This window comes from Ranitomeya imitator, chromosome 2 (assembly GCF_032444005.1).
Source record: "Ranitomeya imitator isolate aRanImi1 chromosome 2, aRanImi1.pri, whole genome shotgun sequence".
Classification (NCBI taxonomy): Eukaryota; Metazoa; Chordata; class Amphibia; order Anura; family Dendrobatidae; genus Ranitomeya; species Ranitomeya imitator.
This window is the reverse complement of record NC_091283.1, coordinates 250234458-250250687: the sequence shown is the minus strand read 5'-3', so window position 1 is coordinate 250250687 and position 16230 is coordinate 250234458. Positions and strand designations below refer to the sequence as shown.

General features: G+C 45.3%; 1 protein-coding gene across 2 annotated transcripts in view; it reads right to left on the bottom strand.

Annotated features, from left to right (window-relative positions):
* The window catches only part of LOC138662926 (oocyte zinc finger protein XlCOF8.4-like), an 866299-nt gene that overhangs the window by 25759 nt on the left and 824310 nt on the right, over positions 1 to 16230 (bottom strand). For both annotated transcript variants that reach the window (XM_069748934.1, XM_069748935.1), the window contains exons 2-7: positions 15099 to 15994; positions 4355 to 4504; positions 4046 to 4225; positions 3840 to 3963; positions 3659 to 3756; positions 3370 to 3460 (exon numbers count right to left, since the gene is read on the bottom strand). In XM_069748934.1, coding sequence (XP_069605035.1) covers positions 3370 to 3460; positions 3659 to 3756; positions 3840 to 3963; positions 4046 to 4225; positions 4355 to 4432 — 571 coding nt within the window. In that variant the 5' untranslated portion in view covers positions 4433 to 4504; positions 15099 to 15994. The remainder of the gene's footprint in view (positions 1 to 3369; positions 3461 to 3658; positions 3757 to 3839; positions 3964 to 4045; positions 4226 to 4354; positions 4505 to 15098; positions 15995 to 16230) is intronic.

The window sequence follows — 16230 nt, the reverse complement described above, 5'->3', positions numbered from 1 at the left end:
AAAGTGGAATAACACACGATCAAAAAGACGGATACAAAGAACCATGGTACCGCTGAAAACGTCATTTTGTCCCGCAAAAAATGGGGCGCCATACAGCATCATCAGTGAAAAAATAAAAAAGTTATAGTCCTCAGAATAAAGCGATGCAAAAATAATTATTTTTTCTATAAAATAGTTTTTATCATATAAAAGCGCCAAAGCATAAAACAATTATGTAAATGAGGTATCGCTGTAATCGTACTAACCTGAAGAACAAAACTGCCTTATCCATTTTACCAAAAGTGGAATGGTATAAACGCCCCTACCCCTAAAGAAATTCATGAATAGCTGGTTTTTGGTCATTCTGCCTCACAAAAATCGGAATAAAAAGCTATCAAAAAATGTCACATGCCCAAAAATGTTACCAATAAAAACGTCAACTCGTCCTGCAAAAAACAAGATGTCACATGACTCTGTGGACCAAAATCTGGAAAAATTATAGGTCTCAAAATGTGGTAACGCAAAAAATATTTTTTGCAATAAAAAGCGTCTTTTAGTGTGTGACAGCTGCCAATCATAAAAATCCGCTATAAAAGTAAATCAAACCCACCTTCATCACCCCCTTAGTTAGGGAAACATAAAAAAATTTAAACAATGTATTTATTTCCATTTTCCCAATAGGGCTAGGGTTAAGGCTAGGGTTGGGGCTAAGTTTAGGGTTGGGGCTAGCGTTAGGGCTACAGTTAGGGTTGGGGCTAAAGTTAGGGTTAGGGCTGGGGCTAAAGTTAGGGTTAGGGCTGGGGCTAAAGTTAGGGTTTGGATTACATTTACGGTTGGGATTAGGGTTAGGGGTGTGTCAAGGTTAGGGGAGTGGTTAGGGTTATGGTTGGGATTAGGGTTAGGGGTGTGTTTCGGATAGGGTTTCAGTTAGAATTGGGGGTTTCCACTGTTTAGGCACATCAGGGCTCTCCAAACGCGACATGGCATCCGATCTCAATTCCAGCCAATTCTGCATTGAAAAAGTAAAACAGTGCTCCTTCCCTTCCGAGCTCTGCCGTGCGCCAAAACAGGGGTTTACCCTTGGGAAAATAAAAATTTAGGGGCTAAAAAACATTTTTGTGGGAAAAAATGAATTTATTTAATGTATTATCACGACTATGCGTTATAAACTGTAGTGAAACACTTGGGGGATCAAAGTTCTCACCACACATCTAGATAAGTTCTTTGGGGGGTCTAGTTTCCAATATGGGGTCACTTTTTACTGTTTAGATGCATCAGGGGCTCTGCAAATGCAACGTGACGCCTGCAGACCAATCCATCTAAGTCTGCATTCCAAATGGCGCTCCTTCCCTTCCGAGCTCTGCCATGCACCCAAACGGTGGTTCCCCCCCCCACATATGAGGTATCAGCGTACTCAGGACAAATTGCACAACAACATTTGGGGTCCAATTTTAACTGTTACCCATGAAAAAATACAAAACTGGGGGCTGAAAAATAATTTTTGTGAAAAAAAAAAAGAATTTTTATTTTCACGGCTCTGTGTTATAAACTGTAGTGAAACACTTGGGGGTTCAAAGCTGTAAAAACACATCTAGATAAGTTCCCTAGGGGCTCTACTTTCCAAAATGGTGTCACTTGTGGGGGGTTTCAATGTTTAGGCACATCAGGGGCTCTCCAAACATGACATGGTGTCCCATCTCAATTCCAGTCAATTTTGCATTGAAAAGTCAAATGGTGCTCCTTCCCTTCCGAGCCCTGCCATGCGCCCACATATGGGGTATCGACGTACTCAGGATAAATGTCACAACAACTATTGGGGTCCAATTTCTTCTCTTACCCTTGGGAAAATAAAAAATTGGGAGTGAAAAGATCATATTTGTGAAAAAATATGATTTTTTATTTTGACGGCTCTGCATTATAAACTTCTGTGAAGCACTTGGTAGGTCAAAGTGCTCACCACACCTCTAGATAAGTTCCTTAGGGGGTCTACTTTCCAAAATGGTGTCACTTGTGGGTGGTTTCAATGTTTAGGCACATCAGGGGCTCTCCAAATGCAACATGGCGTCCCATCTCAATTCCAGTCAATTTTGCATTGAAATGTCAAACGGCGCTCCTTTCCTTCCGAGCTCTGCCATGCGCCCAAACAGTGGTTTACCCCCACATATGGGGTATCAGCGTACTCAGAACAAATTGTACAACAACTTTTGGGGTACATTTTCTACTGTTACCCTTGGTAAAATAAAACAAATTGGAGCTGAAGTAAATTTTTTGTGAAAAAAAGTTAAATGTTCATTTTTTTTAAAACATTCCAAAAATTCCTGTAAAACACCTGAAGGGTTAATAAACTTCTTTAATGTGGTTTTGAGCACCTTGAGGGGTGCAGTTTTTAGAATGGTGTCACACTTGGTTATTATCTATCATATAGACCCCTCAAAATGACATCAAATGTGATGTGGTCGCTAAAAAATATTGGTGGTGTAAAAATGAGAAATTGCTGGTCAACTTTTAATCCTTATAACTCCCTAAATAAAAAAATTTTGGTTCCAAAATTGTGCTGATGTAAAGTAGACATGTGGGAAATGTTACTTATTAATTATTTTATGTGACATATCTCTGTGATTTAAGGGCATAAAAATTCAAATTTGGAAAATTGAAAAATTTTCAAAATTTTCGCCTAATTTCCATTTTTTTTTCACAAATAAACAGACGTTATATTGAAGAAATTTTACCACTATCATGAAGTACAATATGTCACGAGAAAACAGTGTCAGAATCGCCAAGATCTGTTGAAGCGTTCCAGAGGTATAACCTCATAAAGGGACAGTGGTCAGAATTGTAAAAATTGACCCGGTCATTAAAGTGCAAACCACCCTTGGGGCTTAAAGGGTTAATGTTGTCGATCATAAAAGTAACGTTTGGCCAGAAAGATGGGACCTGGTCTTGTAGGGACCATATGATCACATTCAGCAGCACAGAAGGGAGAGAAGGGAGAATCATCTGATAAGATCTCAGGGTTCTAAGGAAGCCAACAGCATCATTACCCTCCGCTTTCTCTTACAGGACCATCACAATATTTTTCTTCAAGTGATTTTCTATCTTGTCAGCACATTCTACGTACGCTGTCATTTGGCTTTATAGTTTACAGATCTGGGCAGGTAACAGCGTCTCCTAAACCCAGGGGGGAGGTGGATCTACCAGGTTGTAAGTTCTATAGAAAAGGGCTTTCAATGCCCAAAGTCATTTGAACAGTTTTGGGTGGAGGAGAATGTTGTGGTCTAGAGGCAAAATGGTGATCATGGTAATACGGCCGGACTACACCACCGATAAAGCAGCCACAGCCAGTGATGAGAAGAATCTGTGACTTCTCTGCATTTAGTGGTTACTACTCACCTGGGTAGTCATATGCAGGAATCTCCTCTTTACACCGCTCATCCCCCCTCACATATGTCTCTTTAGTATTAATATGGGTCAGATTTTCACCCTGAAACAAATATTATGAAAGTCACCGACAGAAGGAGAAGTCCCATCTATGATCAGCTCTAATCCTGCCATCTCCACCGTTCTCATTACACAAGTATAAAACATATAATACTGGTGGATAAAACAAGACTGAGCACAAGACCTTCACCGGCGTCTACACATCATAGGGGAGATCTCCTGACACCTTCTCTCCATCTACCTGATGATCCTGAGGAGCATTGGGATCTTCTTGGTTACAGTCCTGTGGAAGAAGAGGACGGGGACATCTCTCTGGTGTTGTCCTCTTACTGGATAGATCTGGAGGAAACACATACAGGGAGTGAATTCATTCTTTACATACAGATAATTATAGGCCGTGTGTATTTAGTCCTGTCTATTACCTGGAGATGTGAGGGGCTGGGGAACCTCCATTATGACGTTCTTGTACAGATCTCTGTGTCCTTCTAAATACTCCCACTCCTCCATGGAGAAATAGACAGCGACATCCTGACACCTTATAGGAACCTGACACATACAATGATACCGTCATCCCCCGAGCCCTTCATAGTGTTACTGTATAATGTCCCAGCATTCCCAGCAGTGTCACCTCTCCAGTCAGCAGCTCAATCATCTTGTAGATGAGTTCTAGGATCTTCTGGTCATTGATGTCCTCATGTATCAGGGGGTGAGGTGGAGGCCCCGTGATTGGGCTCAGGGGTCTTCCCCATCCCTCAGACACAGGGTCCTGACAGCGATCACTAGAGGTCTTCTTCACCACTGTGTAATCCTGGTAATGGAGAGACACATTAATAAATCTCACTACAGACATTTCCAGAGTCCTCACCTCTCCTGTTCTGTCTATCTGTTATTCCCATAGATAAGAATGATGTAATGTGACGTCATCAGAATCTCTCACCTCTCCAGTAAGCCGGAAGAGGATCTCTAGGGTGAGGTGTAATATCCTCTCCGCCATCTTGTCTCTGTCCATATCCATCTTTGATGGGTAAATCAGGAAAATTCTCTTTTGTAGAAGATCTTCACTGAGAGGATCCGATATTGTAGATACCTGAATGAGAAGATGAGCTGATGTAACATCATAAGAATCCTGTGTAATAATACAATTACTGGAGATAATAAGGGAAACATATGAGATTTATTATTTTACAGTATTTAGTTTCCTTCTTTACATCTACTAATAAATCCTATATATTTAGGCCACAGACAACAAGCAGTTTCATCCTCGGAGTCGGCAGCTGAATACGTTTCTCATAGACTCATCTTCCATAACGCTAATTCTCGTCTCATTTACCGACCCTGGAATCGGCATTAGTAATACTGCAGGAGATATTCATTACACGCGACATGAGAAATAACTACTTCATGATGAGGACGACATCTTCATCTTCTACTACGGCTCTAGAGACATATTTGGCCAGAGTCGGTCACTGACTCCATCACCACCGGCCTCTATATGAAGGTTTCCCGTCTTCCCCGCACTGTAATCTTCTATCACGTTAGATCTCAGCTCTGATTCTCACACACAGAAGTTTGAGGCTTTTAGAAAAGATTTTTTGTTTCCACAATCAACGCGGACAGAAATGATCTGATCCCAAAGTCTCCATGTACAGTGATTTATAGGGTTTATTTCTGGCCTTAGGCTTTCCTATATTACAGGAAAAGCACCAGAAAAAAAAAACATATTAAAATGTTTCTAAAGAAAATTAGCTCCAACAATTCTTGTAAAAAGATAAAAACACAAGAAAAAGCAGAAGACACATTTTATAATTTTTAACATGTTAAACATTTATTAAAAAGAAATTAATCCTTTTGTGCACAGAACATAGATGTGCACCGCAGGGACGGCACAGATGAGGCTTCAACAAAAACCCTGGCAGTTTATCCACTTACTGCTGTGAAAAGCAAACATGACATCTAAGAAGGTGACAGAGTTAAGGTTCCTTCACATTTAGCGACGCTGCAGCGATCCAGACAACGATCCCGATCACTGCAGCGTCTCTGTTTGGTCGCTGGAGAGCTGTCACACAGACAGCTCTCCAGCGACCAACGATGCCAGTCCCCTGGTAACCAGGGTAAACATCGGGTTACTAAGTGTGCTTAGTAACCCGATGTTTACCCTGGTTACCAGCGTAAACGTAAAAAAAAAAAACACTACATACTTACCTTCCGCTGTCTGTCCTCCGGCGCTCTGCTTCTCTGCACTGACAGTGAGCGGCCAGCCGGAAAGCAGAGCGGTGACGTCACCGCTGTGCTCTGCTTTCCGGCTTGCCGGCGCTCACAGTGCAGAGAAGCACAGCGCCGGAGGACAGACAGCGGAAGGTAAGTATGTAGTGTTTGTTTTTTTTACGTTTACGCTGGTAACCAGGGTAAACATCGGGTTACTAAGCGCGGCCCTGCACTTAGTAACCCGATGTTTACCCTGGTTACCAGTGAAGACATCGCTGAATCGGCGTCACACACGCCGATTCAGCGATGTCTGCGGGAGATCCAGCGACAAAATAAAGTGCTGGCCTTCTAGCTCCGACCAACGATCTTCCAGCAGGATCCAGATCGCTGCTGCGTGTCAAACTCAACGATATCGCTATCCAGGACGCTGCAACGTCACGGATCGCTAGTGATATCGTTGAGTGTGAAAGTACCTTTAGGCTGAATGCCCCCCGCCCCCAAGTACTCGATAGTATGGGGCGGCCTAGTTATTACGATACTTACATGCCTAATAATGGGGTCTGAGCTGCAATGTATGAAGGTCTATTAGGCCGGGCCAGAGGCGGCGTCCAATAAGTTACCTTTTACCGCCCCCATACACATTACATAGTTACATAGTTATTAAGGTTGAAGGAAGACTATAAGTCCATCTAGTTCAACCCATAGCCTAACCTAACTTGCCCTAACATGTTGATCCAGAGGAAGGCAAAAAAAAACCCATGTGGCAAGAGTAAGCTCCACATTGGGGAAAAAAAATTCCTTCCCGACTCCACATACGGCAATCAGACTAGTTCCCTGGATCAACGCCCTATCAAGGAATCTAGTGTATATACCCTGTAACATTATACTTTTCCAGAAAGGTATCCAGTCCCCTCTTAAATTTAAGTAATGAATCACTCATTACAACATCATACGGCAGAGAGTTCCATAGTCTCACTGCTCTTACAGTAAAGAATCCAGTGAGGCTAAAGTTCCATGAAATCACTGATTTCGGGGGTTTGGGCAACTATATAATGTATTTGGGGGCCTCCCGACAGATGATGTCAGGGCAGAGAAGGATCTGACATCCTGAATTTCAGAGGATAATCCATTTGTTCTTCCTGTAGATAATCCTCCGCTAGAGGAGTCTGGAGGCGACTCTCTCATACAGACCCCAGGAAAGCTGGAATATTTGTGTGTATGGGGGAGTCGGGAGAGATGGCCGTCTGCCAAATGACCGTTCAGTCAACTCTTATCTCATGTGTATGGGGCCGTTAGTATTACACTGACAGCAGTGATGATACACGGCACTACAGTAGTACAGGGCATCACCGGAGCCATCAGAGGCTTGTATGCTGTATGATCGCACTGATCAGAGGTGTTTAACAAAGGTTTAAAGTGAAAAACATCATAGTTTCAGCAACAAGAAATATCCATCACTATATGGAAAGCAGAGTCACTGCACAATGTTAGTTAAGTCTCGTCCATAACTACTTTATTACACTTTATTATCCTGTACACAGTGGAGGAGATAGAAATCACAGGTCCGACAGCAACAGCTGGAATTGGGCCCTCCAACGTAAAGAAAAAAAATCTATATATATAAAGCTGAGTGTATGTATGTATGTATGTATGTGTGTGTGTGTGTGTGTGTCTGTATGTGTGTGTGTCAAGCCACACCCATTCCACATAGCAACCAATCACTAAGCATCTTTCATTTCACCAGAACTGTTTAAAAGAAGCTGAGCTGTGATTGGTTGCTATGAGCAGCAGTTTTCCCGCTCCACAACACCTCAGCAGACACTGACCGGGTGGGAGAAATCTAGCATCCCTGGGAACATAAGCTCCAGCCATTGTCTGCCCCCCAGAAAGGAGCAGAGAGCACATGACAGAAATGAATCCCCCTCCTCTATTACTGCCGCGCTCTATTGTTACCGGCGTAGAAAATCGCATCATCAGCGGCCGCACACAGAGCCGCACTGCCAGGTTACATAACAGCACATCTCCAGGAACTCCCTGCTCAGCGCCACCCAGCTCGGGACTATGGGATGGAGGATGTGTGATGGGTATATGGGCACTGGACTATGGGATGGAGGATGTGTGATGGGTATATGGGCACTGGACTATGGGATGGAGGATGTGTGATGGGTATATGGGCACGGGACTATGGGATGGAGGATGTGTGATGGGTACAGTGGGGCAAAAAAGTATTTAGTCAGTCAGCAATAGTGCAAGTTCCACCACTTAAAAAGATGAGAGGCGTCTGTAATTTACATCATAGGTAGACCTCAACTATGGGAGACAAACTGAGAAAAAAAAATCCAGAATATCACATTGTCTGTTTTTTTATAATTTTTTTTGCATATTATGGTGGAAAATAAGTATTTGGTCAGAAACAAACAATCAAGATTTCTGGCTCTCACAAACCTGTAACTTCTTCTTTAAGAGTCTCCTCTTTCCTCCACTCATTACCTGTAGTAATGGCACCTGTTTAATCTTGTTATCAGCATAAAAAGACACCTGTGCACACCCTCAAACAGTCTGACTCCAAACTCCACTATGGTGAAGACCAAAGAGCTGTCAAAGGACACCAGAAACAAAATTGTAGCCCTGCACCAGGCTGGGAAGACTGAATCTACAATAGCCAACCAGCTTGGAGTGAAGAAATCAACAGTGGGAGCAATAATTAGAAAATGGAAGACATACAAGACCACTGATAATCTCCCTCGATCTGGGGCTCCACGCAAAATCCCACCCCGTGGGGTCAGAATGATCACAAGAACGGTGAGCAAAAATCCCAGAACCACGCGGGGGGACCTAGTGAATGAACTTCAGAGAGCTGGGACCAATGTAACAAGGCCTACCATAAGTAACACACTACGCCACCATGGACTCAGATCCTGCAGTGCCAGACGTGTCCCACTGCTTAAGCCAGTACATGTCCGGGCCCGTCTGAAGTTTGCTAGAGAGCATTTGGATGATCCAGAGGAGTTTTGGGAGAATGTCCTATGGTCTGATGAAACCAAACTGGAACTGTTTGGTAGAAACACAACTTGTCGTGTTTGGAGGAAAAAGAATACTGAGTTGCATCCATCAAACACCATACCTACTGTAAAGCATGGTGGTGGAAACATCATGCTTTGGGGCTGTTTCTCTGCAAAGGGGCCAGGACGACTGATCCGGGTACATGAAAGAATGAATGGGGCCATGTATCGTGAGATTTTGAGTGCAAACCTCCTTCCATCAGCAAGGGCATTGAAGATGAAACGTGGCTGGGTCTTTCAACATGACAATGATCCAAAGCACACCGCCAGGGCAATGAAGGAGTGGCTTCGTCAGAAGCATTTTAAGGTCCTGGAGTGGCCTAGCCAGTCTCCAGATCTCAACCCCATAGAAAACCTTTGGAGGGAGTTGAAAGTCCGTGTTGCCAAGCGAAAAGCCAAAAACATCACTGCTCTAGAGGAGATCTGCATGGAGGAATGGGCCAACATACCAACAACAGTGTGTGGCAACCTTGTGAAGACTTACAGAAAACGTTTGACCTCTGTCATTACCAACAAAGGATATATTACAAAGTATTGAGATGAAATTTTGTTTCTGACCAAATACTTATTTTCCACCATAATATGCAAATAAAATGTTAAAAAAACAGACAATGTGATTTTCTGGATTTTTTTTTCTCAGTTTGTCTCCCACAGTTGAGGTCTACCTATGATGTAAATTACAGACGCCTCTCATCTTTTTAAGTGGTGGAGCTTGCACTATTGCTGACTGACTAAATACTTTTTTGCCTCACTGTATATGGCACGGGACTATGGGAGGGAGGATGTGTGATGGGTATATGGGCTCGGGACTATGGGATGGAGGATGTGTGATGGGTATATGGGCATGGGACTATGAGATGGAGAATATGTATGATGGGTATATGGGCACAGGAATATGGGATGGAGGATGTGTGATGGGTATATGGGCACTGGACTATGTGATGGAGGATGTGTGATGGGTATATGGGCTCGGGACTATGGGATGGAGGATGTGTGATGGGTATATGGGCACGGGACTATGAGATGGAGAATATGTATGATGGGTATATGGGCACAGGAATATGGGATGGAGGATGTGTGATGGGTATATGGGCACTGGACTATGGGATGGAGGATGTGTGATGGTTATATGGGCACTGGACTATGGGATGGAGGATGTGTATAATGGGTATATGGGCACTGGACTATGGGATGGAGGATGTGTGATGGGTATATGGCACTGGACTATGGGATGGAGGATGTGTGATGGGTATATGGGCACTGGACTATGGGATGGAGGATATGTATGATGGGTATATGGGCACTGGACTATGGGATTAAGGATATGTATGATGGGTATATGGGCACTGGACTATGGGATTGAGGATATGTATGATGGGTATATGGGCACTGGACTATGGGATTGAGGATATGTATGATGGGTATATGGGCACGGGACTATGGGATGGAGGATGTGTGATGGGTATATGGGCACTGGACTATGGAATGGAAGATATGTATTATTAGCATATGGGCACTGGATTATGGGATTGAGGATATGTATGATGGGTATATGGGCACTGGACTATGGGATGGAGGATGTGTGATGGGTATATGGGCACTGGACTATGGGATGGAGGATGTGTGATGGGTATATGGTCACTGGACTATGGAATGGAGGATATGTATGATGGGTATATGGGCACTGGACTATGGGATGGAGGATATGTATGATTGGGATATGGGCACGGGACTATGGAATGGAGGATATGTATGATGGGTATATGGGTACTGTACTATGGGATAGAGGATATGTATAATGGGTATATGGGCACTGGACTATGGGATGGAGGATGTGTGATGGGTATATGGGCACTGGACTATGGGATTGAGGATATGTATGATGGGTATATGGGCACTGGACTATGGGATTGAGGATATGTATGATGGGTATATGGGCACGGGACTATGGGATGGAGGATGTGTGATGGGTATATGGGCACTGGACTATGGTGTGGAGGATGTATGATGGGTATATGGGCACTGGACTATGGAATGGAAGATATGTATTATTGGCATATGGGCACTGGACTATGGGATTGAGGATATGTATGATGGGTATATGGGCACTGGACTATGGGATGGAGGATGTGTGATGGGTATATGGACACTGGACTATGGGATGGAGGATGTTTGATGGGTATATGGGCATGAGACTATGGGATGGAGGAAATGTATGATGGTATATGGGCACTGGACTATGGGGTGGATGATATGTGTGATGGATATATGGGCACTGCGCTATGGGATGGAGGATGTGTGATGATCTCCCGCTACGACTACTGCAACATCCTTTTCTGTGGCCTCCCTGGTAAAACCCTTGCACCTCTCCAGTCCAGCCTTAACTCTGCTGTCCGACTAATTCATCTCTCTCCTCGCTACTCCTCCGCTTCTCCCCTCTGCAAATCTCTTCACTGGCTTCCATTCCCTCAGCGTATCCAGTTCAAATTACTAACACTGACCAACAAGGGAATCTATAACCTGTCTCCTCCATACGTCTCTAAACTAATCTCCCGATATCTTCCCTCACGTAATCTCTGGTCCTCCCAAGACCTCCTCTCCTCCACACTTATTCGCTCCTCACCCAACCGCCCCCAAGACTTCTCCCGAATATCCCCCATCCTCTGGAATTCTGTGCCCCAACACGTCCGACTATCAACCACATTCGGATCCTTCATATGGAACCTGAAAACCTACCTCTTCAGGAAAGTCAACTGCCTGCACTGACGCCGCTGCCTCCTCACCACTACCGGAGCTACCGCCTCACCAACACTGGAGCTGCTGCAACCCCCCAACCTACTCTCTCCTTCCCCTGCCATCCTGTAGAATGTAAGCCCACAAGGGCAAGGTCCTCTCCCCTCTGTACCAGTCTGTGATTGTTAGTTTACTGTAAATGATAGCTATAATTTGTACATAACCACTTCTCATGTACAGCACCATGGAATCAATGGTGCCATATAAATAAATAATAATAATAGTATATGGGCACTGGATTATGGGATGGAGGATAATCATTATAAATTGTTATAACTAACCACAGTTAGTTACTATGCCCAGTGCCAAGATGTGACCGTTCAGGCTGAGAACCACTGATGAATGAGCTGCTGGGAACGCAGCATCAGTGACTAGCAGTGACATCACTGAGGCTGCGTTCCCAGCTGGGCTGAACTGCGGTGACCTCAGTGAGATCCCCGCTAGCACCATGAGAAAGTCGCACAGTGCAGAGGCGAGTTGAAATTCACCGCTGTGAAATTCTCCCGGTGAACTCGCCTCTGCATCGAGCGACTTCCTCACGTTGTTAGCGGGGATCTCACACAGCCCACGCCATCTTTTATTAATTAAATACATGTACAGTAAGCTGCACACACTGTACTAATTGTATTTGTCACTGACATCTGTATATCTACCTATTCTATTTGTATTTACTGTATGTAATCCATGTCTTCTAGCCTGACGGCTCCTGCTGTGATTTTACACTACTGCGGATGCTGAATTACCAGCTTTTCTTCTATCTACCGTATATACTCGAGTATAAGCCGACCCGAGTATAAGCCGACCCCCCTAATTTTGCCACAAAAAACTGGGAAAACTTATTGACTCGAGTATAAGCCTAGGGTGGAAATGCAGCATTTACCGGTGAATTTCAAAAATAAAAATAGATCATTATTTCCCCATAACTGTGCCATACAGTGCTCTGCACCGTTCATATTTCCCCATAGCTGTGCCATATACGGTGCTCTGCACTGTTCATTGTGCCCCATAGATGTGCCATATACGGTGCTCTGCTCCGTTCACTGTGCCCCATAGATGTGCCATATACGGTGCTCTGCACCGTTCACTGTGCCCCATAGATGTGCCATATACGGTGCTTAGCACCGTTCACTGTGCCCCATAGATGTGCCATATACGGTGCTCCGCACCGTTCACTGTGCCCCATAGATGTGCCATATACGGTGCTCTGCACCGTTCACTGTGCCCCATAGATGTGCCATATACGGTGCTCTGCACCGTTCACTGTGCCCCATAGATGTGCCATATACGGTGCTCTGCACCGTTCACTGTGCCCCATAGATGTGCCATATACGGTGCCCTGCACCGTTCACTGTGCCCCATAGATGCTCCACATAAATTTCTGCCGCCGCCGCTGCTGCAATAAAAAAAAAAAAACACATACTCACCTCCCTTGATTGCAGCTCCCGGCGTCTCGTTCCGGCGCCTCCATCTTCCCGGCGTCTCTGCTCTGACTGATCAGGCAGAGGGCGCCGCGCACACTATATGCGTCATCGCGCCCTCTGCCTGAGCAATCAGAGCGCAGACGCCGGGAAGATGGAGGCGCCGGCCGGGAAGATGGAGCGACGCTCGGCGGCTGGAACGAGGACAGGTGAATATGCTATACTTACCTAGTCCTGGCGATCCTCGCGCTGTCCCTCTGCCTGGTCTTCGGTGCCGCAGCTTCTTTCTCTATCAGCGGTCACCGGCACCGCTGATTAGAGGAATGAATAGGCGGCTCCACCCCTATGGGAGGTGGAGCCGCTTATTCATTTCTGTAATGAGCGGTCCCACGTGACTGCTGAAGAGGGGAAGAAGCTGCAGCACAGAAGACCGTGGGACGGCAGGGACAGCGCGAGGATCGCTGGGACTAGGTAAGTATGCCTCAGCGCCCTCACCCCCTCACCCGCCGACCCTGCCACCCACCTTGACTCGAGTATAAGCCGAGAGGGGCACTTTCAGCCCAAAATTTTGGGCTGAAAATCTCGGCTTATACTCGAGTATATACGGTATGTAATATATATATACACGGTGTCACTGACATCTATAAAAGCAAACTTCCTTCTCACCCCCAATGGAGGTGGTCTTTGTTGTCCTTTCTCATTCTCGGGTCCTCTACCAGAGACATGGGAGTTTGAGGGTTCTGCACAGGATCTTAGTCTTCTTGAAAGAGAGCTCAGATGTTGCTCCTGGGATCTGTTGTAGCCATTATTCCCACTTAGGGCTCACTGCTCCAAGTGCTCCTATCACCACTGGAACCACTGTTGCCTTCACCTTCCACATCTTCTCCAGTTCTCCTTTGAGGTCCTGGTATTTCTCCAGCTTCTCATATTCCTTCTTTCTGATGTTGCTGTCACTTGCCACTGCCACATCCATTATCACTGCTGTCTTCTGATCCTTTTCTACTATCACAATGTCTGGTTGGTTAGCCATCACCTGCTTCTCAGTCTGGATCTTGAAGTCGCACAGGATGTAGCCCTTTCATTCTCCACCACTTTTTCTGGGGTCTCCCATCTGGTCTTAGGGGGAATTAGCCCATATGCTGTGCAGATGTTCCTGTATACAATTCCCGCTACTTGGTTGTGGCATTCAGTAAACGCTGCTCCTGCATTTTGCATCCTGCCACTATGTGTTGGACGGTTTCTGAGATTTCTTCGCATAGTCTACACCTTGGGTCTTGTCTTGTGTGGTAGATTCCTGCTTCTATGGATCTGGTACTTTGTGCTGGCTCTTGTGCCGCTATGATTAGTGCCTCTGGCTTTCTCCAGCCATTGGTAGGATTTCTCCATGTCAGCCACCTCCATTATCTGTCGATGTTACATCCATGCAGCAGCTTGTCTTGCCATGGCGCTTCATGCTTCTCTTCTTCCTTCCAGATCTGTTGTTGTTGCTGCCTTAGGCTTTCTCTCAGCATCTCATATTTTGGTGCCATTTTTCTGATGTATTCCTGGATACTCCTTGTTTCATGTGTGATGGTGGCTTGGATGCTTATCAAGCCTTGACCACCCTCCTTTCTGTTGGTATACAATCTTTGGGTGTTAGACTTAGGGTGGAGACCTCCATGCATTGTGAGGAGCTTTCGGGTCTTCACATCTGCAGCTTCCATCTCTTCTTTTGGCCAGCACACTATGCCAGCAGGGTATCTGAGGGCATATATATTGATGGCGTGGATGGGATTCCTAATTGAGGCCCTATCAGCAGCTAATAATGTTAAAATCACTGAAACAGAAAATTACTGCAGACGGCAGATCTTAAAAGCTATATAGGAAAGGAACCTGCTAGCTAAAGCTCAGTCCCGTACAGCTAGATCTATAAATAGTGGACCTATCAGAACAGGAACTGTTGTTTCTTTCAACCTGGACAAAGCATGGGGGTTTATTAGAGAACAAGGAGGACATATGGAACTATTTATCAACCGCAGAGACGTGGAGTTGGATCGCCCCCAGAGACAGGGCCACAGGTTACTTGGTACCGGTCCTTTCTGTCTCAGTTCTGGGGTTGTCACGGTGGCTAGACCCGGTCCGTGACCCTGCTAAGGGGCGTCCAAGAAAGGGTGATGATGCGTAGTGCGAGGAATAACGAGGACACAGGGTTCAGTTTCTTTACCTTTTACTGAAGGTTTCAGGATCCTCAATCCAGGGCACTGTCACCAGGGCTGTCTGAGACCGGCCAGTCCGAAGGCACATCCAGAGTTCCCTTTGCAGGTGGAAATCAGTGTCTACCCACTAGCGCCTGTGTGTTGTAGTGCTTCCCTGCTGAGCATTCAGGATAGTCCTCACAACTTCTGTTCTCATTCGTTCTAGATCTTTCTCTTCTCCGTCCCCCAGGTATGTTATGGCTAGGACGCACCTTTATGACATGTAGGCCTGGAGGTATTCTGGAACCCTAGTGTCGCCCCTCTCCCATGATTGCCTCCTATGTCCTTCTTAGGTGTCGTATGGTAGACAGCCAACCTGTAATTAACTGTCCTGCCGCTGTTTGAAGTAATGCGTGGAGACTGTTACTTCTTCGGTGCTCCGGCCACCGGCTATGCGCCTCAGTAAGATGTTGCCGTTCTCGGGGCACGACTCCTACTGGATCTCCTTTGTGCTGATCTCGTTTCTCACTGTTCCACAATATCCTTCCTTTCTTGTCTCTTTCTTAGGATACCGCCGCAAGGTAGTGCAGGCGCGGTTCCGTAACAATCTGTCCTTTCGCTAGGTAACTGCCAGATTTCCCAGTTCTGACAGGTCCTCCCTAGAGCTCTCCCAGGCTTCGTTCCCCTAACTTCCTGTCCGACCCCTAGTTTTATTAATGTGAGAAGTGGCCCAATAAATAAGCCTTTTGCTCCCCCTAGTGGCCGGAGTGTGAAGTGTAGTGTGTGCTTGGTGATACCTGGTCAGTAGAACTCCTTCAGTGCCATCAGACATACCATCACTCCCCTTAGTGGCAGAGCGACGTTACTGCAATGAACAAATCTCTGGGGCGCTGCACTCCCCCCAGTTAAATCCAGTACTCCCAGACTGGGAAAAGAAGAACAACAATACATGTTAATAGAAAACACACAAAAATTCTTATATATATACTATGAACAAATATCCGTTATGGAAGGTAAGGATGCTTGAACGTTGCAAAAGATTGGTCATTGGTCTAACCTCTATTGTTGGTAAAATATTTGAAGGGTTTCTGAGGGATGTTATTCTGGATTATCTCAATGAGAATAACTGTTTAACTCCATATCAGCATGGGTTTATGAGAA